At 48.1% G+C, this 17137-nt stretch overlaps 1 protein-coding gene across 1 annotated transcript; it reads right to left on the reverse strand.

The window, feature by feature from the left end:
- Window positions 1-356: 356 nt before the first annotated feature.
- Window positions 357-16880, reverse strand: SERPINA12 (serpin family A member 12). Its single transcript, XM_001099453.5, has 5 exons — window positions 16744-16880; window positions 10329-10995; window positions 8366-8636; window positions 3082-3229; window positions 357-694 (listed from the first exon to the last, which is right to left on the reverse strand). The coding sequence occupies exons 2-5, from the start codon at window positions 10960-10962 to the stop codon at window positions 503-505; spliced, it is 1245 nt and encodes a 414-aa protein (XP_001099453.2). The 5' UTR covers window positions 10963-10995; window positions 16744-16880; the 3' UTR covers window positions 357-502.
- Window positions 16881-17137: the final 257 nt, after the last annotated feature.

The following is a 17137-nucleotide window of genomic DNA, read 5'->3' on the forward strand; positions in this document are numbered from 1 at the left end:
TTAAAGCACTGAACTAGCTTCCTCGGAGCCCCAAAGGGAGTGGCAGGACCTTCACTTCAGAAATAAGGCAGGCCCAGAGAGGGTCTGTGGCTTTCCCAAAGATACCTCATTCTAGGATTTGAACCCAGTCTCTCCCTCCAGTCTCCAGATACTTGCGGTGGCCCATACCTTCCCCAAATTATCCACCAATAGCCAGTTAACCTGGGGCAGGGCTGTGGGGAGAAACGTTTGTTTATTAAATCACAGAGTCCCTCTGCCTGCTGGAGGGGAGAGGAGAATGCCACCGAGTGGGTGGGGCATCGAATCCCAGCATTTGAATGGGCAGGGAGGGAACGGGGCAGAGGACTTCCTAGAACTTGCAATTTTGCTCTTTCGGGCAGTCTAGGGAGATGGTGACGGGGAGGGGCTAAGCTGAACCGTGCCTGTCACTTCCATCTCAGGAAGACGGAACATGTTCAACCCCAAGCCATGTTCGGGGTCTGCGGCAAGCAGGAATTCTCCTTTATTTTCCAATAGGGTTAACAATCTTTCCCAGGAAGAGCACGGAAGGTATTTTCTGGCTGTAAATCAGCAGCAGATAGGGTCTGTCTATCTTGACGACGAGTGGTGTCTCCATGGGCAGAGTCTGTGCTCCGGTGCCAGCGGCCCCCTCCGTACCCCTCTCATCCATCTTCAGCTCAGCCTTGTGCACAGCCTGTGGAAGCCAAGGGCAAAGTCAGGGACTGCCAAGCTGCTCAGCGACCATGGTGGCCGGAGGCCCAGAGAGGACCAGAGAGGGAGACAACTTGGTCCAAGCTGTCCAGCACAGCAGTAACTTGGTTTACTCCAGGGTTTCTGGCTCTTTTGCCATTAATGCTGGAGAATATTCGACAAGCAGATGCCGCGTGAAGGAAAAGATGGTGTAGGGAGAGCATCAGTTACGGGGGTCGATGTGGGGAGAGATGGAGTGGGGTTTGCTTCTCTTTCTCATGGGTTACAGGGAAGCATCAACCACAGCCATGGCAGAAAAGGTCTACTGGGCTGTAGCTGGGTGAAAGTGAGGTGGTGGTATCCCCACCCTGAAGCCTCCAGCACCTCCTTTCATCCACCTGGTGGATGGTTAAGAGGGAGGAAGATTCTGGATTAGCTCTGAGATGACTTGCATCCCAAATCCACTCCAAAGGTATCAACATCTGTAAACAGGTGATCAGTACTGGGAAGCTGATGGGTATGTGTGAAATCCTTGCACATTTCTTTCTAGTCTGCAAAATTCTCACAATTTTCCTTGCAGAAAACAGGACAGTATCCTGTGTTAGAATCACAGCTATCAGCAAACGTAACTACAGAACGAAACAAGCCATTAAACTCAACAAGACCTTCAGAGCTGGTGTTGAATGTTTGTGGGAAGTCTGTGGCAGGAAAGCTCAAAAGTGAGAAAATTCTAGTAACTGTGTTCCTTATGTCAACATGAAAAATACAGTGGAATCTGTGCCATCTGATTCAGAGCAGCAGGCTCAGCTTGGCAAGCTGGATCCTTCCCAGACTGGCTTGAACCTCCCACTTCATCTCCATTAAGCACCTAATCCCCACCACCCACTACTCCATGATATCCAAAAACCCCCAGCCTTGGCCACACTGCTGCACCCATTCCCGCACCCATCTCTGCTCGTTGAAATCTTTCCCCTCCTTCAATGCCTTTCTAACCCCAAAGTAGGGTTGCCAGGTGAAATACAGGACATCCAGTGAAATTTGAATTCAAGATAAACAATGAATATATTTTAGTGTAAGTATGTCCCGTGCAATATTCAGAACATACTGGCACTAAAAAAATTATTCATCATTTATCTAAAATTCAATTTTTTTTTTTTTTTGAGACGGAGTCTCGCTCTGTCATCCAGGCTGGAGTGCAGTGGCCGGACCTCAGCTCACTGCAAGCTCAGCCTCCCGGGTTTACGCCATTCTCCTGCCTCAGCCTCCCGAGTAGCTGGGACTACAGGTGCCCGCCACCTCGCCCGGCTAGTTTTTTGTATTTTTTAGTAGAGACAGGGTTTCACTGTGTTAGGCAGGATGGTCTCGATCTCTTGATCTCGTGATCCACCCGTCTCGGCCTCCCAAAGTGCTGGGATTACAGGCTTCAGCCACCGTGCCCGGTCTAAAATTCAAATTTAACTGGGTACCCTGTATGAAATTTGCTAAATTTGGTGACCCTACTTATATGCTGCTCTCTTTTGGCCCCAGGCAATCAGGTGCTCACCTTTGCCAGAGGCCACAGGCCCCTTTGCTTGGTCATATTTTCCTATGCAGCACACGCTTACGCCAACTCATACAAAACGTGTGGCCTTGGATGCGGTGGCTCACGCCTGTAATCCCAGCACTTTGGGAGGCCAAGATGGGTGGATGACCTGAGGTCAGGAGTTTGAGACCAACCTGGCCAACATGGTGAAACCCCGTCTCTACTAAAAATACAAAAAAAAATTAGTTGGGCATGGGGCAGGTGCCTGTAATCCCAGTTACTTAGGAGGCTGAGGCAGGAGAATTGCTTGAACCTGGGAGGTGGAGGTTGCAGTGAGCCAAGATGTACCATTGCACTCCAGCCTGGGCAACAGAGCAAGACTCCGTCAAAAAAAAAAAAAGAAAGAAGAAAGAAAGAAAGAGAGAAAGAGAGGAAGAAAGAGAGAAAGAAAGAGAAAGAAAGAAGGAAGGAAAGAAAGAAAGAAAGAAAGAAAGAAAGAAAGAAAGAAAGAAAGAAAGAAAGAAAGAAAGAAAGAAAGAAAGAAAGGCATGTTGCCTTTGAGAGAGAGTCTGGGTTAGATCTAGACCAGTTCTAGGCCTGATAACTGTTCCAGGCCTTGATCAATGTTTGCTACATTGAATAGATTTCCAAAATAGTAGCAGTTTTAAAGACTGGAAGCATGAGGCTGGGGGAGGTTATGTGGTTTGCCCAGTATCACGGGATTGGTAAGGGTCACAGCTGGATTCATGGCCACTCCAACCGGTGGGTGGAGTCCTGGCTCTGACAGCCACTGTGACCCCAGCTCTGGCCCGGGGCTGGGCGAAGGCCCCTGTGCTGCAGGGAGTGGAGTCCAGGCTAGGCAGGCTTACCTCGCCGACTTTCAGGTTGCGACAAGGGGCGATCTTGGTGAGATCACCATGCTCCTCAAAGATTTTGGAGATACCCATGTAGGAGAGAGTCTTCTTCAGGTCGAAGGTGCCCGTCATGTGGAGTCTGGGCACAGACACATCTACGACCCTGGGGAATTGACACGACAAGGGTGAGTGGTCAAGTCCTGTCGTGTTGCAGGGCAGGCCTCAGGATACATGACGAATGAAATGTGTCCTCCCAGCCCCAAAGGTCTCCAATCTCTCTCCATCCACAGAGAAAGAAAATGAGGAGGGATTCCTTAACCCTGGGACCCTGGTTTCAAAACACTGTAAGCAATCTGAACAGTGTCCCTGCCTCCCAGCACACCTGCCCCAGAGCCCTCTACAGGGAGTGTTCTCAAGTCTCAAGTCCCCCTGTCTCAGAGCCCCTTCAGCCGCAGTCACTGACGATGTCCCCACTGTAGTCACTGCCATGCCTGAGCCCTGAGCCCATCCTGACCCTGGAATATCTGACGCTGAAGGGAACAGGGCATCCAGAATCTGGAGCTAGACAGAACTGGGTTCAAATCCACTCTGCCTCTCATGAGCTCTGTGACTTGGGGCAAATGACCTTCCTTCTCTAAGTCACTTATGTGAGAAGGAAGCTGATCATCATCTCTCCCGTGGGACACTAGGGGTGCTAAGGCAAATGCAGGCAAGGTGCTCAGCAGACAGTCAGCACTTAGCAGGTGTCCATCCTCCTGCCCTCCAACTAGCAACTTCACATCCTCTGTGGCTGAACCGCGATCAGCCTCCTGCCCGGAGCCTGGGGCCAGGGTCTCCTGAGGTACCTGCAGACCCTGGACTCCTGCTCACCTGGCCCTGCACCTTATTTTCCCACCTACCCAAGGACCTCATTCCTGCCTATGTGTCCTCTCTCTCCTGCATCATCCTTCAACAGTGCCCCTTTGATCCTCCTCTGGCGAAGGCTGCACCCTATCCTCAAAAACTAATGCCAAGACATCTGTCTTGGCCCTGAATTGCCTTTCCAGCTTCCAGCTCATTTCTTTACTTCCCTTTGTAGCAGAGGTTGTCTCTGCTAGCTATCTCCACTCCCTCCCATGATTGCCTCAGTCCACTGCAGTCGGCTCTTTGACCTCAACTTTCTATGGAAGTAACTCTTTCCAGAGTCACCGTTGACATCCAGCCCCACATCCCAGAGTCAACTCTCAGTGAGCCGCACCTGCCAGTAATCTCTTTCCCCAGGGTGAAGCGTTCCAAGTCCACCCTTGAGGCTTCTCCTCCTTCCCCACCACTCCTGCTCCTGTCTGGCTCCAGCCCACCTGTCTCTACCAGCTACGCTGCTGCTCCAAGACTCAGACCTTGGTCCCCTTCTCTTTTCCACCTTCACTCCCTCCCCATGAAGGGCATTCAGTCTCAAGCTTTGAGTATCATCCACAGACCCGACGACTCCCAAATTCACCTTTCCACTAATTCATTCACTCAACAAACATTTATTAAATGCCCACTGTATACCAGGTGCTGTTCTAGGTGCTGGAGATGCATCTATGAACAGAACAGGCAAAGATCCCTGCCCCTGACTGTGTGTTCTAGCAGGGAAGACGGGGGATAGAATCAACATAGCAAAAAGTACCACCTAAACCTACATACATGTACCGGTAGTATGCAGAAGGCAGTAAGTGCTATGGAAAAAAATAAATAGGTCAACTTGCAGAAATCAGGGATCAGTCCAAGGTTTGAGCAAACCTTGAGGCATGCAAGGGAATTAGACAAATTAGGATTTTTTTTTTTCCTGAATAAAATGGGCAGTCACTGTAGGGTTTTGAAGAGAGGAGTGACATAGTCTTGCTTAGGATTTAAAAAGATCATTCTGTCGCCTCTGTTAAGAATATACTCTTGGTGCTGGTGGTGTGTGTGAAGTAGGGATGCGCAAAACTGATGCTGGGAGACCATTTGGAAGCTAGTGTGGTCGTCGGATGTTGGGAGCCATAGAGACAGTGGAAAGATACCAAATTCCAGATGTAGTTTGCTGTAGGCTAAAGGGGTTTCCTGACAGACGGAATGAGGCATTTGAGAGGGGTCAGGGTGACTCCAAGGTTTTTGGCTTGAACAACTAATAAGATGGAGTCACCATTGACTGAGATGGGCAGGCTTGGGGAGGCTCCCTGGGGACAGATCAGGACACCATTCTAGATGTGTTGACTCTAAGCTCCAATTACACATACAGGGGAGATTCTGGGTAAACAGAAAGATCCATGACTCTGGAGTTTGGGGGAGAACAGGGGCTGGGGCTAGAAGCATGGCAGTCGTGGTAATAGAGATGGTGTTTAAAGGTCTGAGCCTGTGCACTCACTCAGGAGTAAGTATAGACAGAAAAGAAGGCTGGGAATTGAGCCCTAAGACACTCACCTCTGAGACCTGGAGGAGGAGAGGAGTCTCCAGCAAAGGAGATTGAGGAGGGGAAAGGTGGGAGGTGCCGTGAGAGTGGAGAGCTTGAAGCCAAATGAAGAGCACCTTAAGGAGGTGGGGACACCAACCAGCCTAACAGCGAGGCCTGAGACTGACTGCACTCTGCAACACAGACACCCTTGAGACCCTGGGAATGGAGCTGTCTGTGAGAAGTAGGTGCAGAAGCTGGACTGGAGTGGATTTAGGAAAGATGAGAGGAACTAGGGGCTGTGAACAGAGGCAACTGCTTCACGGTGTTCACCTGCAAAGGCGGAGTGACGAAATGGGGGAATAACTGGGGAAAAACAAGGGTCAAGAGAAACTTTTATGTTGGGAAAAACAAGAGCATTGGGATTTCCTGCAGGCCAGCACAAGCCGTACAGGTCGCTTGCACAGAAGGCAGACACCTGCTTTGTCTTCTTGCATAGAAGCCACTTCCATGAGCTGTAAGTTATCCCTGGCCCCCTACGAGGTTTCATGATGAGATGGAAGATAAGAGCATCTTTGTATCTGACGGAAATGATTCAGAAGAGAGAAAAACATATGCTGATGTAGGAAAGTGAGGAGAGGATTTCTAGGGTGAAGTTCCTGAGTAGCGAAGGGCCCTAGGTCCAGTGCGTTAATGGGGAGATTTGCTTTCATTTGTGCCAACGTGGGAAGGCATTAAATGCAGCTGCTGCTGGCAGGTGAGTGCATATACCAATATGTACGGAAATGTGTGGGGTGCCCAGGCTGGGAGTGAACCCTCAACACTTCTGAACAGGACAATGGCTATTTCAAAACCACCAGCAGTTTTCTGCTCCTAAAGGTGGACCCTGGGAAATAGAGCTTTTCCTCTGGCGAAATCAGAGGAGCAGCACCTGGCCTCAAATTCTGCAAATCCAAAGCAGGTGTCTGCCTCCTGCACAGAGGCCAGGTGGACGTCATCCGAAGCCTAAATTCTGACATGTTCTACCCACATGTAAACTGGTGTGTGTCTGTTGACTTGGTTACTTCTTTTAGGGAAAAGGTGATTTTTCTGCTCAGGGTCTTCTCCCGTCTGGAGGGGACTGCAGGAAGAACACATAGGGATATCCCGTCCACCGCACAGCGGACCACTGAGATGTCTGGACTGCACTTCTTACCTGTAGATCAAAGCAACTTGACCACTTATCTCCCAGAAATAATGAGCTCAGACAGTAGGAATATTTGCCTATCATGTTCTAACCAAATGTAATTCCTTGGGGACCGTGGGCAAAGCCCCCTGTCCTGCAAGAGGATTTGGAGTTTCTTCTTGGGAAGGTAGACATTTCCCTGCCTGTCATTCCAAGGCCAGAAGTGACTGGGTAGGCAAGACATTCCTGGGTGAGAGGGACCTTCCTCTCCACGGCCCTCCTGGTGAGGAGGCCTGGCCTCAAGTCATGGAGATGCGGGAAGCAGTCCCAGAGGGATAGGGGAGGCAGAGCAGGCACTAGATAAATGGAAGGAGGTGCCCTGGAAGAGACACTGAGAGCAGCCTACACTTGGACTCTACAAGATGCCACTTCTAAGTAACTGCACTCTAAGTTATCCTGGGTTCCTGCGAGAGCTTTGGTTCTGTTATTCCCAAACCTCCAGGAAGTCTGGCACCAGCCTACAGAAAATCTCGAAGGTTCTATTCCACTCTTGAGTAAAGGTGCAAAAGGAGATGAAGCCTGAAGCCAGAGAGATGGTGGCCGTGCCCAGGGAACATCTCTGTGTGGTTGATGGTGGCCTGATGGTGGTCACAGCACCGGGGGCTGCAGAGGGCCTTGGTGAGGGGAACGTGAAGCCTCCAGTGCAGCACCTGAGCTGTAGCCCCATGGGGAAATCATCAGACATGGCTTGGAGATGGGACTGGAGCGCAGTCAGGATGGCAAGTTCCAGCAAATCAACTGCAGGGTCTCAAGCCACTGTAATTTGAGTCCTACAGGAAACGTCATATTCTGGAGTCCGTGTCTCACAAAGCCAAGAGTGGAAGACCTGGCATTCCTCCCATTTCTCACCTTCTCTTCACCTTCTACAGCCCCGAATTCCTTAGGGAGATCTCCCAAGACATCCCTATGAACTCTAAAACTCTGTAGAGTGCAGGCTGAAACATGTCAGTCCCTTTGGGATGTCCCCATGTTGAGACAACATGGGGGAACCTGTGGATGGTAACTGAACTGAACTGATGTGACTCCTTTCACACGGAACATAGCCTTGGAGGCATTGCAGAATGCATCTGTGATATCTCGAGTGAGCTGCAGGCTCGAGAAAGGAAAATTCTGGTTCTGAATGCTTTCAATAAAGTCACATTTCTGGAAGGGGGGAGCTAAGTGCCAGGGCATTCCAAGAGCGCTGCCATCCCTCGAGATCTGCACAGCTTCACCTGCCCTTCCCACTGGAAACATCTTCTTCAGTGGAGGAGCAGCCACCCTACAGCTTCAACTGTTGTGACACCACAGTTGACAACATCATTCTCCTCACAACTCACAGCTCTCTTTTACAGCCCGTGTTTGTCCTTGCCGTTTCCTTTGCTCCTCCCCCTTTCATACAGACTGCCACCCAACCTTGAAGACTTGGCTCAAATACTATATCCTCTGTGAAGTCCTCCCTGACCACCACCCTCCACTGAGACTCCATCTACTGTGCTTTCACAGTCTTGATGAATCTCCCTCAAAGAGTCAAGCACTTCACTCTATTCCTGTAATTTGTTCCCCAGTATACTTCTCACCATGATATAAGTTTATTATAGAGCCCAGAAGAGGACTTGGCCATGAGGTAAGAGCTCAGAGAGAAGAAATAAGAGGGAATACAGGAGAAGGAAAAAGCTGCGAGGGCTAGGCACCCACTTTACCTGCGTGACAGTAACGTTTTCCATCTGGAGAAAGTGTCCACCTGCAAGCCTTTCTCCAAGTGCTTCAGCTTGCCCTCATCAGGAAGGAGGAAGATGGCTGTGATACTTTTATGGTAGGGTATTTCCAGGATGGTGCAAGAGAGCTTATCATCATAGCCAACTTGGTACATGCCACTATGGAACATCATGGGCACCTTGACTGAACTGTTTTTCTCCAGAAAGAAATCTTCCTCTTTAGTTACATTTGGATCAAACTCATGTTGCCACCTGGCTTAGTTTGAAGAAAGACAAAATGACATGATTATCCCATGGGAAAAAAGGTGACTAAATCCAACTAACCACTAGTCTCTGTCCACACAGATTCAGGGTGAAAGGGGATGTTCTGGGGTATCAGGGAAGTCCTTGCTCTCATTCCACGTCCTGGAGATTTCTGATGAGATGGGCTCAGGTGCAATTATTAGTTCCCAAAGAAGTCAGGACTAGACTGCTAAATTAAGAGGGGAAAAGCAGACTACCATAAGCTCAGGTTCCCCTAAGCCTGAGAAAGCCCACTGAGTATGTCCTAACAGAGGGGACTGCATTACAATTAATGATGGCTAATTGAGTCTGATGTGAGTAGAAATGCTTGATTCTAATCTGAGTCAGTCCTGAAGGAGCTGCTGTCATGTGGAACTAAGAAAACTGGTGAAACAGGCTGCCGTTGGGAGCTTGCCAAAGAGCAGTGAACACTGAGGCCTGGGTGCCTGGACTCTGAAGATGCCTTGACCTATTGGGCATAAACTCAGACCTGGGTCTTTCAAACTTGCCACCCGAGAGTCCTCATTGTAGGGCCAACTCCCTGAGTTCAAATCCTGGCCTCACTGTTCTATCTACCTGTCCAAAAGGTTATCAAGGGTTAACCTTGGATAAGTGTCTCAATCTCCCTGGACTTCAGTGTTCTTATTTGTAGAATGAGGATATTGACAGCTACCTCATAGGGATGCCTTGACATGTAGCGGGATAAGGCAGCGCAGCTCAGTGCCTGTGTATAGTGAGGTTGAGTAGGTGCTAGTTGTCATCAGCATCGTTATTTTCACTGTTATTCCTATTGTTATCTAGGGGACATAGGGATTTCAGGAAATTCCATATTCTCCCTTTTCCTTCTCTGGTTTAGGCACATTGAGGTTTTAGACTGCCAGTGGTCACCTTTTTTCTTCTTTAGCCGTCAATCTGCCTGTGGATTTTGAGAACCCTCAATTTTTTATATTTAGTACCATGTTCCCGACACTCCAGCAGTGATTTTATCTGGACTGATGGGTGTTGGCCTCTGATTCTCACCTATTTTGGCCAACCTGTCTGTGTATATGTGTTCTGTGTGGTGTTGGGGGATAAAGCTGAAATTTGGAAACATTCTTCCGTCTTTTTTTTCTGTCTCTCTCCATCAGATCTGGGAAATACATAAAGTCTGATAAGGAGAATTCATATATATTATATGTAAGAAGACCCACCAAGTGATCACCATCACCATAATCAACACAATCACCATCTCAGGTGTCTGCTTAAAGTGCCGGAAAGCACACGGTGCTAGAGCCAGGAGAAATGGGTTCCAGTCCTGACTCAATGATGGGCTTTGTAACTTGGAGTAAGTCAGTTAATCTCTCTCTGAATGTTTTTTCTCATCTAAGAGATGGGAACGAAATGTAATTCCGACCTCTATAACCAATGTTGTGTTAGGATAATCACTAATCATGAAAATGACAGACTTCATAAAGCTCATTTCACATACATTTTCACTTTAAATCTTGATAATTGTATGATGAGTTATGTATCATGATACCCATTTTACAGATAGGAAAAGTGAGGTTCTGAGAGACAAATGACATATGAATTCAAGGTCAAAGAGCAAACAGTGGCCAACCCAGATTTTTAACCCAAGTCTAATGGTCATCCTATTCTTTCCACACCAACATGCCAAAAACCTTACCTCGGAAGAAAATATAATTTGTAAGAAGCATCACAGTGCCAGGGTCTATATTCTCTATCAGGTTGTTAATTTTCCCATAGGTTTTATTACTGATAAAGTCATTGATCTGCTTCTGAGTAATTTTCAAATTCTGAAAGTTGGTAAGGATGGTTTCTGCACCGTAAAAGTTCTCGGCATCTTCCAAAAACTTACGCTGGGGCTGCAGCCCGCGGTCAATGAACAGCATGTTCCCGATGCTCACTTTGAGGTCCTGGGTCTTCTGGTTCAGCTCGTGGATGATGTAATGGAAGCCCTCATGAAGATCTTTTTCTGGGATCTTTCTGAAGTTGAACCCCTGCTTGATCTCATCCAGGGTGCTGTCCTGGGCACCCAGGCACAGCAAGGAGAAAGCTGTAGAGATACTCAAGGGGGATAGCATGATATTCCTGCCAGGGTTGTTGGAAGCCAGCTTCTTGAGAAGCTTAAAGCCAAAATCCATGTTCTGCCTTGTAAGCTCCTTGGCTGCCTTCCTTTCCTTCCACCCTTGGGCCTGGCTCAAAGCTTTATAATTCCTTGGTGAGAAGCTCGGCTTCAGAAGACCTTTCACAGTGAGGAGAACAGCCAGAAAAATAGCCAGGCCCAGCGTGGGGTTCATTTTCCTTGAAGACTATCTTGTTGAGTAGTAGACCTGAGGTTAGCAGAAAAAAAGAACATGATAACCCCATCGCCCACAAGTTACCCAGAGGAAGACCAGATGAAAGAAGAAATACAGTGACTAGTATGTGTTGTACATCGCAGTTTGTGAGTGCTTTGACCCGTTCATAGCGTTTAACCTTTGTAGTCACCCTGGGGACTAGAAATGACTTTCTACATTTTGTAAATAGGAGGACTGAATGTAGAAGACATCTTTTGTTTTTGTACCCTCTGTATGGAAACAATGTCTCAATTCCTTTGAGGAACAGCTCTCCTCCCCTCCATTGGACCACAGTGAGGATACCCCGTAGTGTAGGCATGTGACCCAGACCTACCGTCATAATACTTCATTCCTTTGCCACACTGGCTGGTTAAAGACGAGAGTGTGGACCAAAATCAGACCAGTCAGTGTCTTTCTAAGGGAATGTAAAAGCCCCTAAACTTTGAGGCAGCTAACTTTGTGAAGTAGCCCTGAAGCTGAATGTGGCCATGGTTTCCACATGTAGGAGAGGAGAGCAATAGAGGGAGGTGGAAAGACAGAAATGGACTGACACATCTGATGACATCTTCGGAGACCCTGGACTAAGCTTTACCTCAATTTACTACCCACTTCCATGTTTCCAAGTTATAAAAGCCAATAAATTTCCCTTTTAGAGTTGGCTGGTTTGAGGTGAATTTTTTCCCCTTCAGCCAAAAGAATCATGACTAATTTGCAGAGATCAAGCCCTTTGTTTAAGCGCATATGTTCTCTAGGTGGTGGATACTCATACCAGAAGGACTTAGGTCTCCAGGAAACCTTCTTCCCTACGCCCTTCCCAGGGAGGGAAGGGGATGGCACCATGGGAGAGGAACAGCCAGGTCTGCCTGGCGCTGGACTGCTGCTCCTTTCACCCACCTCTCAGCTTTGACATCTTCCAACGGCACTGTGAGCTTCTGGGAGACAAGACTTTTAGTTACTCTTTGCCCTTAATCTCCAGTCCTAATGCTGCAGAGAGATGCCAAAAGCATGTTGGCCTAATTATTGATTTCTCTGGTTGGACATACTACTGTCAGTGATGGTTATACCAATTCATACGTAAAATGAAGGCAGATTTCTTTACTTGGTCATCTGTTATGTCATTTAGTCTGCTTTCTTCCTGTGATTTATATCTTGTGTGTCTGTAATTCATGGGAAAGAGTCAGCCTGTCCACAGTAAAGGCTATTCATGGTTGTCTTAGATGGGTTCCCTAGAAGCAGAACCTGAGATGGGGATTTAGCTGCATGTTATGTATTGAGGCAGTTGTCTCAGCAGGAGCCTATAGGGAAGTGATGGAAATGGGATGGAAAAGGGAAGGAGCCAAGGTGACATCTAGCCTTGGCCTGGTCCACAGTGGAAGGGCTCTCCAGGCTGGCCTTTTGGACAGAATCAGTCAGTTAGTGGCTGTGATCTGTCCTCTGGATGCAGGTCATGGTGCATAACTGGGTCAATTAGGTCTTATCAGCCAAGGACAATTTTCTGGAGAGGGGAAGGCCGCTGTGAGCTGTCAGCAGCCAACCCTCACAGCAGTACCAGCAAAGGGGAACTGGGTCAGCCACCAACAGGGTCTGCGCAGCTAAATTCCCATGCCTGGCTCTTTCTGGTTGACTGAACAAGCAGATGAATGAACACTAGGCAGGGCCTGTACCTGGGAGTGTCCCCAGTTCCCATGTTCTTCATGTCCAAATCCTTCTATGCCAAGCACTATGGATAGAGCCTTGATCACAACAAAGGTCTTCAAGGAGTTTGTAGTATAGTATTGGAAAATTCTAGTGAATAATGCTCATTGCTCCCTCAGCATCCATTCTCCCAGCTTCCCAATAGATCATCCTCCTCCTTCTCCTCCTCTTCTCCCTCCTTCCCTTCTTCTCCTCTTATCCTCTCCTCCTCATCTTCTCTTTCTTTTTCTTATTTTCAGTAATACACTCTTCTCTCAGGCAGCCCATGTGCCTCAGGGACAGAAGCTTCTCCCTACTCCAGTGGAGGGTCTGATTGGTGCAGGGGCATCTCAACTCTCCTGCTACTGGTTGCTTCAGGAGCCAGACCTAATCCAATCATTGCAGGTGGGAATTTCTGCCCTGATACTTGTTTAGGGAGGGGCATGTGGCTTAAGAGGTACAATGAGGGAGGATTTCAAGACTGTTGGAATGTTGGGGTGCTGCCCTGTCTCTTTCCTGGGATATCTTGGGCAGGAAGGTACGGCAGGCAGGGACTAACAGCAACTTTGCTCCATGGGGGAAGTGACTCGAAAGCAAAGCCAGAGCACAAAGAGGATGCATCCAAGGGCTCTTAGGAGAAACCGGAGCTGGGGCCATGGAAAAAGCTGGCCCCAGAGCGCACCCTGCCTCTGGACCCCCAGTGACATTGAGTTACATCGTCATTTCCTTGAAGCCAAAAACATCCTCACAAATATGGGCAGATACATTTTTTTTTTAAATGCCAGGACTACGAAGTAGGCAGGAGTTCTGTGCTCTGCTCTCATGCCTTCGTAGCTGTGTCACATTCCAGGAAGCACTTTCCCTCTCTGAACCTAGGTGCTCTCTAAGCACCTTCCACCCCCAAAAACTACTTTTTGGTAAAACTTAATAACAGCCGGTGATAAACAAGGGCTCTATGGGCTGTCTGAAAACAGACTGTAGAAGAGAAATTAGTAAAATTCCCAAGGATGCTTCAGATAAACAAAAGAAAATAGAAAATGGGAAGGATTCCAGCTCAGGGTTTAGGGGGCTGCATTGTTTACAAAGGCTGCCTGGATTAAAAACAGAAGCTTCTGCTATTCACAGTGGGCGCAAGTGCCCAGTGCCTAGGAGTGGAGAAGTTAAGTCATGTCCCTCAAGGAGCTGAGAAAACATTCTCAGCAGCAGGTTTCACAGCCATTTGACATGGAGGACGTTCAGCAGCCTGGCAGGAGCCTTGGGACGAGGCTGGGCAGGGCAGGGCCGGAGCAGGGAAGGAACCTGCAAAAAGCGCCATCCCGGGAACACTTTGTGGCACGCACAGCTTTACCGTGATGTTCAGTCGCTGTGCCCTAAAGTTTTCTCTACATCGCCAAGCTTCAGAAATGAGAACAGATTATGGAATTCCAGGTGTGGATAGCGGTTCTCCCCAACTTGTATGTTTGTTAGGCGTTTCAAGGCAAGTCTCCTCACCCTTCAGGCTTACAGTATCTTTATCTATTAAATAAGGGGAAGGTGGTGATAATTTGGTTTCTTCCCCCATGAGATGCTGGTGATCAGGTGGTACTGCCACCACCGCCCCCCCAAGGGACACAGTCCACATCCTGGCCTGGCCAGGTCTCAGCACCTTCCCACCTTTGCATGCCTGTGTCACAACAGTCCCCACCAGACCTCCTGCCCTGGCTCCCTGAGTGTCAACATCTGGCCTTTCTCCCCCAAACAGCCCACACCAGCCCAATTCTGGGCCTTTCCATCTATCATCACGGGCTTTAAACTGACCCAAATTTGTCAGTTGGGTTAGATACCTGAGTAGGCTAATTTTTAATTCCATCAATTAAAATAGCTGAGCAACTGGTTATTTCCCAATCAATTGATATGTTGCTCTCCTGAGTTGAGCAATTGTTTGTTGGCTTTTAGTTTGGAGTGTGTGTGTGTGTGTGTGTGTGTGTGTGCGCGTGTATCTGTGTGTGTTTGGCTGTCACTCAAAATAAATAAAGAGATAAAGCTAAAACAAAACCAAGAAAAAAAGAGAACAAGATAGAAACCGAACCCCATGGGGTACACATAGGACACATAAGGCTATAGTCAGTATTTCAAGTCTCTGACCATCCTACTCCCATGCTCCCTATTAATTTGGAAAAATAATTTCCTCCTCTTATGACTAGATAAAATAGTGCCTCACTGACCCAGAAGTCATTCATCCTAAAGACAGATTCAAACCAGGTGGGAAGCATCTGCACAGGTAGCACAGGCGGCTTAAGTCTACACGAGAGGGCGTGTAGCAGTGGGAGGGCACTGCTTCCACCTCCCACACCGTCCCAATGAGCCAACTGAAGCAACAGTGAACGATGACAGCAGACTCAACAATAATAATATTTCAAAATTTACAAAGTGCTTCCCCCATTATCACCACAGTTTGAAGAAACAATACCTAAACAGGGAGAACACACACAGGCTACAGAAGGTCTACTCAGCGCACAGTGGTTTGGAACCACAGTTTCCTTTAGAGAGACCTCCCCCTGTCCTTGGGCAGGTCACTCCTCTCCTGATAGTTGACCACCCTCCCTCTCTTCCCTGGGGTGAAACTGACTGGCTAGAAAGAGTTGGTGTAATATCCTTCTTCAAGCCAATGAGACCAAAATGTTTAGAATACTTTGGACAAGTTCCCAAGTCTTGAGAACCAACAGAGTGAGCTTCAGGCAACCAATGTGTTCCCTGCTCATTGGGGAGAAGCTTCCTATACTTGGCTGCATGCACCAGGCACCCCTTCCTGCCCCAGAAACCCCTTCCTGCCCCAGGAACCCCAGGCCCTCTGAGATGCCACCTTTCCTCGGAATCTTTTCAAAGCACCCCTTGGAGTGTGTAGCACTTGGGTAAACTCAGTGCCCTCCCTTGGGCTGAGAAATCTGGGGAATCCTTGCTAAAGATGTGCCTTAGCCTCCCAACAGAAGACCCTCACCAGAGCCCCATCTTGAAGAGCCACTCCAGGCCTGCTCTGTGGCTCACCTGTTTTAAAGGACTCATATTGTTTTTAGAAGAAATCACTCAATATACAGTAGAAATTAAATTACTATTTTTAAAAGCACATTTAGAACTAAGTGGTGGTAAGATATATCTTCTCTCCCCTGTTAGAAGTAAGAGAAGCCCTGTAAACAAACTCTGATGACCACAGCAATATACTTTTTCCTCCTTCCTGGAAAACAAAGAGTGGAGCACATGTCCCCATTCCACTTCTTAATTTGCCCTGTAGATTTCTGCCTTCATTCTTGAAGAAATATGTTTGAGTCCTCACTCTGTGTCAGGCACTGGGACACTACAGCAATGCCCAGAAAATGGTCCATATTGATGTTGCAGACTGACTCTCAGCCCAGCAAGCCCCACAGCCTTCTCCAAACCCTCGAGAACTTTCCAGCTGTTTGCCTGACCTGGTCCTCCTCCCCTTCTGTGACTGCATTCTAAGGGGAGGGGATATGTGGGTTGGAAAGGCTGAGAGATCATCGACTTCAGGATTATCTGTGCCATAAAGAGGGAAATGAGGCTCAGAGTGGACAAAGGAAGACATCATGGTTGCAATGTGCATCAGTGGTGAGAATCCAGCTGGTGAAGGCAATTCTGCAGAAATGCATTGAACAGGCTCCTTGGCCTCACTTTCTCCACGAATCAATGAGTTGATAGATCTAGCCTCTGTCCTCAGAGAGAGAGAAAGATTCCCAAACAGCTCACATACAAGGCTGACTATGGCCAGCATCATGCAGCAAGGGTGGACCCAAGTTGGAGGCACCACTTATGTCCCAAGACCTCTCCCATCCCCACATTCATGAAGCTTTTTTCTCTAGAAAAGCACTTGGCAGTAGACATCCATAACACTCTGCCAAAGACGTTCAACAAATTCCTCAAGAGGGGTTTACCTGGATTTTGGAGATCCTCTAGAATTTTCCTTTCATACCCCCTCCTGTGGATAGTGCTATATCCTCCCTCATTCTGAAGAAAGCTTCACGTGGAATAGACAAGAAGCACTCGGTCTTTTGAAAGGGAAGGTCTTATACTCACAGTACATTCAGAAGTCCACTGAGCCAGCCAAATGCATCTGCCTTTCTTGCTTTATTATTTATACTTCCATGGTCTCTTGGAAGACTAAGGTCAATAAAATGAGCTGGCGTGAGTGGGCAGGTGATGGAGGCTTTGGGATGGCCACACCACCTCCCCAGGGGTTCTCCTCACCCGTGGAGGCAGCAGCATGATATTGTACCGGCCACGCCCACTGGGCTGTGGCTTCCCTAATGAACTCCAGTAGACACCTTTTGCAACGACTCTATTTCCCAATCTCTCTCTGGGCATAGAAGTCAGAATAGTCTACATGTAGATCAGCCTGGAGTCCTAATACTGAATATTCAACCCAAATATCATCATTGCTGACCATAGGAACAGGTTGATAACTGGGTTT

The sequence above is a fragment of the Macaca mulatta genome, chromosome 7 (genome assembly GCF_049350105.2).
Source record: "Macaca mulatta isolate MMU2019108-1 chromosome 7, T2T-MMU8v2.0, whole genome shotgun sequence".
In the NCBI taxonomy this organism is placed as follows: domain Eukaryota; kingdom Metazoa; phylum Chordata; class Mammalia; order Primates; family Cercopithecidae; genus Macaca; species Macaca mulatta.